The sequence below is a fragment of the Sinocyclocheilus rhinocerous genome, unplaced genomic scaffold (genome assembly GCF_001515625.1).
Source record: "Sinocyclocheilus rhinocerous isolate Xijiao unplaced genomic scaffold, SAMN03320098_v1.1 scaffold2864, whole genome shotgun sequence".
Classification (NCBI taxonomy): domain Eukaryota; kingdom Metazoa; phylum Chordata; class Actinopteri; order Cypriniformes; family Cyprinidae; genus Sinocyclocheilus; species Sinocyclocheilus rhinocerous.
In genome coordinates, this window is record NW_015662584.1 from 5,904 (window position 1) to 12,580 (window position 6,677).

The 6,677-nt window shown below is 36.3% G+C and overlaps 2 protein-coding genes across 2 annotated transcripts in view; both read right to left on the reverse strand.

Moving 5' to 3' along the window:
- The window catches only part of LOC107728137 (uncharacterized), a 5,110-nt gene extending 2,366 nt beyond the window's left edge, over window positions 1–2,744 (reverse strand). Inside the window, exons 1-3 of the mRNA XM_016538227.1 lie at window positions 1,833–2,744; window positions 1,530–1,682; window positions 316–450 (exon numbers count right to left, since the gene is read on the reverse strand). Coding sequence (XP_016393713.1) covers window positions 316–450; window positions 1,530–1,682; window positions 1,833–2,738 — 1,194 coding nt within the window. The 5' untranslated portion in view covers window positions 2,739–2,744. The remainder of the gene's footprint in view (window positions 1–315; window positions 451–1,529; window positions 1,683–1,832) is intronic.
- Window positions 2,745–5,080: 2,336 nt separating this feature from the next.
- LOC107728139 (uncharacterized) lies at window positions 5,081–6,513 on the reverse strand. The gene is made up of 4 exons (XM_016538229.1): window positions 5,690–6,513; window positions 5,500–5,624; window positions 5,224–5,349; window positions 5,081–5,119 (listed from the first exon to the last, which is right to left on the reverse strand). Exons 1-4 carry the CDS (start codon window positions 6,471–6,473, stop codon window positions 5,081–5,083), a joined length of 1,074 nt encoding a protein of 357 aa, XP_016393715.1. The 5' UTR covers window positions 6,474–6,513.
- Between the last annotated feature and the right edge of the window lie 164 nt (window positions 6,514–6,677).

Consider the following 6,677-nt stretch of genomic DNA (forward strand, 5'->3'; position numbering starts at 1 on the left):
GCATTTATATATTGTTGCTCTTTTGTTAGTTTTGACTGCTTTTATTGTCCTCATTTGTAAGTCGCTTTGGATAAAAGCATCTGCTAAATGACTAAATAAATAAAATAAATAAATATATTTACAAAGAGCTGTAAACAGAAATGCTAGGGTGAAAATTTTGTTTCTCAAAACACCGAGTTTTGAGGACTTGATCTGAAGATTCATATGAATGGTTTCACTGAGTGTGCCTCAAGTACAACTTTTAGTGAGTAAGCAATTACATTTTTACTTTCAATGTTGACACTTTTTATTAACTGTACGGTAACTGTACCTCACCCGTTTCCTCAGAGCAATGTAGATATATTTGAAATCTACTGGATCAAAGTGCATTCTGGGAAGCACTGCTCGTTTATCATCAGATCTGAACAGCACTGTTGGACATCCTGGTGTGAATTTCTCATCTAACATAAGCTAAAAATACAAACAGCATCATTATCCGAAGTTCAGCCAAATCGTTATGACTGTGGTGCTTTATTCATGCAATTTATTAATTTTGATGTTCATTGCTGGGATATAAAGTAGGCCTACCTATTATTCACAGATTCCACAAAAATAGAAATGCAAAAAAAAAAGTCAGAGAACAGATGTTTTTTTTTGGCTATTTGAGACTGTGTTTAACAATACTTCATGATGCATAATTCTTATAATTTTAATAAGGCTTATAATGTTATAATGCCAAGAACAGTTAAGGGCAAAAAAAAATCAAACAATGCTGACAAAGATGCAAAAAAGTAATGTTTCAATATTTCAATATTCGTATTTAAATGAATGGGTAACACTTTACAATAAGGTTAATTAGTTAAGTAGTTAACTGTATTAGTTAACATGAACTAAGCATGAACAATACTTCTAAAGCATTTATTGATCTGGTTAATCTTAATTTCAACATTTACTACTACATTATTAAAATCAAAAGTTGTATTTTTTAACATTAGTTAATGCACTGTGAACTAACATGAACAAACAATGAATAACTTTTTAGTTTATTAGTTAGTTTTCATTAACTAACATTAACAAAGATTATTAAATACTGTAACAAATATATTGTTCATTGTTAGTTCATTGTAGTTAATACATCAACTAATGTTAACAAATGGCACCTTATTGCAAAGTGTTACCACTGAATGAATTTATTTATAAAAACTTCCACATACCTAATTTAATGATGCATATTGTTCTGTCTCAAATTTTGTTTAAATTGATTTTATAGCAACTAAATAAATGTTTATACATGGTTATACATGGGTAGTGGTTAAATTCAAAGCACTATTTATCCTATAATTATTTATACTATAATAAACTTATTTGTTTTATGACATCACATGACATTCTCTTAAAAAGAAACCACTTGTTGTGTTTGCAGTAGTTATATAATTATTATGACAATTGTTACACCTAGAGTCCATTTTCATCATCATGCTTACATAAACCCAAGGTACAATGCAACCTACTTAGTGTTTTCCAAATAGAGAGGATAGCATCTAAGACACTAGTGAAAAATAAAATATAAAGCAGATCTTTATGAGTTGACCATCACTGGTTCCTATGAACAGCACAATCCAGGATCCACTTCTAACTGCTGCCACTGCTGACATTGAGCTGTGCTTGAACACCACAGACAGCGGCTGAAGTTCAGTATCACTCTGAAAAACAAACAACAAACTGAAACTTTATATGTATTTAGTGAACGGTACAATTACGTTTATCATGCAACATTCTATTGTTATTCAAGTCTCAATAATGTGAAATGCTGCTCTCCTTTTTTAAAAACGTGTATGAATTCAATTTCCAACCTCTGAACCACATGGGTTTTCACCATAAGCGCAGAAGCCCTTCACTCGGCCTTGAATGCTCCTGATGTCGTACAGAGCCAGCGCGCTGTTCTCCGGATCCTGCTGATTCTGCGCACTGAACACACCTGCCCAAATAACGCTGTTCACTGAGGGAATAACGGTGCAGGCGACGAGCACTGGACGAGCTTTATCACTGCAGCATCGTATCGTTGCAGCCTGTAGGGATTTGATGATGTCTCTCTTTTTTCCTTTAGAGCTGTTCATCCACAGGACGAGCACTTTCCTCTCTGAGCCAGTCTTTGCGTTGAGAAATAAGTAGGATTCTGAGGGTGAAACTCTCTGGAATCCGCCAACAAACTCCACATCTCTCACAGTGCTCTGAATGCTGGCATCTGATCCTTCTGCTATTTTTGAGAAAATCCCACCATACTGAGACTGTAAAGTGTTCCACAAGGTAACAACAGAATATCTGGCATCTTGAGCTTTTGTATCGTCGTCTTTTTTCCCAACCAAAAGGTACCTACTGCTACCTGTACCGGCTATGAAGGCAACATATTTCTCATCCTGTCGCGGTCCTATCAGTATATTACTTTCATAGTAAATGCTGTTTGTAATGTCATTTATATCAAGAACTTCACAATATCCATCATTAAAAGTCCCACACGTTATCAGGGTGTTGTTGGCGTCAAAAGGCACCAGAATGTTGACTCTGTATTCAGTGGCATTAGTGATTATTTTCCTCTTCTCCTCAGAAAGATCGTGGCTCATCTGATGTAGTCGATGGTCAGTAAGAACAAATAACTTACCGTTACCAACTACAAAATCCTTGATGTCTGAATCAAAGTTCACCACATCACCGCAAATGCAATATTTCAAAAGTACAAGTATTCCAAGTAATCTTCTCATCCTGCATATCTGATGAGCAGATGAAGTTTCGATGAACTGCGCTCAGATGCGTTCACTTGTGAAGTGGATGGAAGTGAAAGCAGCAGCTTCTATGGTTACTGTTGACCTTTGCTCAAAGCATTCTAAAGCTTATCTGAGTGCATGTAAAAAAAAAAAACAGCGTCCTCTTTTAATTGTTTTGCATTCACACACATATTTAAAAGCAAGCCTAAACGTTCTAAATTAACCAATAAAGTCAAGATAGAGATTTATTAACGTTGTAAAGCAACCATTAAATACAATGTTTGTGTTTTAACACAATTTTCCCAGTGCCCTAAATATGTAGGCTAATGCCCTAATATGTTTGTTTTACTTAAAAATTTTATGTTAGAATTAGAATGAAAAGTTCAGTATGTATGTATATGTCTGTTTTTGGGCTACGACTGTGTGAAGAGTGGCACTTTTCTTTAGGTTGTGGATGTCTTGTGCACATGAGTGTCCTATGGAGGAGGGGCCAGTGGCTGCACATGAACAGTGTACACTTTGTAGAGGAAGTGGCAGTCTCAAAATCAATCAATTTTAAAATAAAGTTATTTAAAAGTTAACATTTTTAACTTTTTGCGTATACAAATGCAAATAACTTCTTTGAATGATGCATCGCACAACCTAACCACAAGCTCTTACAATACTAACCACAAAAACAAACAACAGGAACTCTTTTAAATGTCCAACATAACTGAACATTAAACACTAACAGGTTTTTTCCTTTACTTAAAACACACACAACACTTAATTTCAACATTTACTCTTCCAATTCAGTCTTATATGCAAATCATACTGGGAACTAAAAATCCACTCATGCAGTTTCAGTTAATGCAACAAAAATGATTTATGTAGTCCCAACACAAATGGATTTAGTAAACTTCAATTTTACATTTTAAATGGACTGAACACGATAAAGTTGTGATAAAATGCAACTGTGTGGCTTTAGCTCATTTTAATTTATTAATCTGAACAACCAGAATTTCATTCAGTGCATTTTCCAGTCTTTCATATGCTTCCATGAAAAATAATAGTCAAGGCTGTGGAAAAAACCTGCATTCATAATCGCCAGCATTACTGTTGCTCTGGCCTTCAGTTGCTGATGTCAAATATGGTGTGCATAAAGGGACATCTTGCATTGTGTTTATCAGTTGTCGAGTGCATTGTTACATTGACTTGTCAAGAAAAGCTAATAATACAGTTTTGTTGATTGAAACAACTCTTAATTTAAGATCAAGTGATTACATGCATTTGTTACAAGTGACAAGACAAAAGGTTTCAGTAAAACTCACAACAATATTTTTTTCTTTTTGTGCGCAGTGCCTACAAAGAATACCAGGACATATTGTTTAATTAAATTGTTACAGTAATATTACTAGCTAAATTAATTGTCATAAAATTCATAAAATGTTTTCGATATTTTAATACCTTAAAATGTCTCAAGCAAATCTTTAACTTAAATTTTAGATACAATATTACCAAAACTACTGTTTTATAAATAAAAGCCTTTAAAAGATTTTATATAAATGTAAATATTTATATTAATAAATAGCAGTTAACTCTGGTCATCGATTAGTGTAGTAGGCTATTAATGGGGATTTGTGTCTAGGTCTATAATTACACCTGTAGATGGCGACAAGATACTGTCTTTTGTATATTATGACCCTCAACAACAATGATATAGCCTACATATGATCAAATAATGTAATTATGATACTAATTCACTGAAGCTTATGGTTATACAGAAAATAGAAATAAATAGAGCAAAACTCATCAAATGGCAAATTATATCTAAATGGCAATCAATTATATTTTAATCTATTCTGTTCTTTTCTAAATATGAAGCTGTTTATGTACCACAAGGGTGCAGCAGTAGGCTAACTAAAAAACTGCAGAACTTCACAAAACTATTAAATACAAAGTCTGCTGTCAATACAGTTAATTCAAGAGAGTACAGACTTGTTCCTGGCTCGATTTTTCTTCTGTGTTTGATCATGAAATGTGTTTCCTCGTGAAATTGTATAACTTACAAAACATCTGAATGTCGCAATCAGGGCTACAGATTTGTTGGTGTGTTGCGCGGAAGTCATCAGCATCCTCAGAGCCGCTGCTTTCCCTTCCATCCACTTCACGAGTGGACGCGTCTGAGAGCAGTTGATGTCTGTGACAAGTTCTCTGAACTTCAGCTGCTCATCAGATATGCAAGATGAGAAGATTACTTGGAATTCTTGTACTTTTGAAATACTGCATTTACGGTGATGCAGTGAACTTTGATTCAGACATCAAGGATTTTGTAGTTGGTAACGGTAAGTTATTTGTTCTTACTGACCATCGACTACATCAGATGAGCCACGATCTTTCTGAGGAGAAGAGGAAAATAATCACTAATCAGATATTTAAAAATAAAAAAATAGAGAATAGTGAAAATAAAGGCATGGGTGTATGAGATAGAAGTGAATGAGACCTTTATGAGTTGACCATCACTGGTTCCTATGAACAGCACAATCCAGGATCCACTTCTAACTGCTGCCACTGCTGACATTGAGCTGTGCTTGAACACCACAGACAGCGGCTGAAGTTCAGTATCACTCTGAAAAACAAACAACAAACTGAAACTTTATATGTATTTAGTGAACGGTACAATTACGTTTATCATGCAACATTCTATTGTTATTCAAGTCTCAATAATGTGAAATGCTGCTCTCCTTTTTTAAAAACGTGTATGAATTCAATTTCCAACCTCTGAACCACATGGGTTTTCACCATAAGCGCAGAAGCCCTTCACTCGGCCTTGAATGCTCCTGATGTCGTACAGAGCCAGCGCGCTGTTCTCCGGATCCTGCTGATTCTGCGCACTGCACACCCCTGCCCAAATAACGCTGCCAGCGCGCTGTTCTCCGGATCCTGCTGATTCTGCGCACTGAACACACCTGCCCAAATAACGCTGTTCACTGAGGGAATAACAGTGCAGGCGACGAGCACTGGACGAGCTTTATCACTGCAGCATCGTATCGTTGCAGCCTGTAGGGATTTGATGATGTCTCTCTTTTTTCCTTTAGAGCTGTTCATCCACAGGACGAGCACTTTCCTCTCTGAGCCAGTCTTTGCGTTGAGAAATAAGTAGGATTCTGAGGGTGAAACTCTCTGGAATCCGCCAACAAACTCCACATCTCTCACAGTGCTCTGAATGCTGGCATCTGATCCTTCTGCTATTTTTGAGAAAATCCCACCTGCTTGAGACTGTAAAGTGTTCCACAAGGTAACAACAGAATACCTGGTATCCTGAGCTTTTGCATCGTCGTCTTTTTTCCCAACCAAAAGGTACCTACTGCTACTTGTACCGGCTATGAAGGCAACAGATTTCTCATCCTGTCGCGGTCCTATCAATATATTACTTTCATAGTAAATGCTGTTTGTAATGTCATTTATATCAAGAACCTCACAATATCCATCTTTATAAGCCCCACACGTTATCAGGGTGCCGTTGGCGTCAAAAGGCAGCAGAATGTTGACTCTGTTGTGTTCAGTGGCATCAGTGATGTCTTTCCTCTTCACCTCAGAAAGATCGTGGCTCATCTGATGTAGTCGATGGTCAGTAAGAACAAATAACTTACTGTTACCAACTACAAAGTTCTTGATATTTCCATCAAAGTCATGCACGTCACCGCAAATGCAATATTTCAAAAGTACAAGAATTCCAAGTAATCTTCTCATCCTGCATATCTGATGAGCAGCTGAAGCTCAGAGATCTTGTCACAGAGATTAACTGCTCTCAGACGCGTCCACTCGTGAAGTCGATAGAAGTAAAAACCGCGGCTCTAATGCAGATGACTTCCGCGCAACAACAATCTATTGAGATGAGGGCGGAGGTCTACAAAGTACAGAACATTTTTTGTTGGATATTGGTACTGTGCATAG

Bases quoted from the DNA above. Each gene is read 5' to 3' on its own strand.
- LOC107728139 (XM_016538229.1), bottom strand. From the start codon at position 6,473: ATGAGAAGATTACTTGGAATTCTTGTACTTTTGAAATATTGCATTTGC. The intron at 5,625-5,689 runs GTGTGTTCAGTG...TTATTTGGGCAG, and splicing joins GAACAGCGTTATTTGGGCAG to GGGTGTGCAGTGCGCAGAAT. The intron at 5,120-5,223 runs GTCTCATTCACT...TCTTCTCCTCAG, and splicing joins GTGATGGTCAACTCATAAAG to AAAGATCGTGGCTCATCTGA.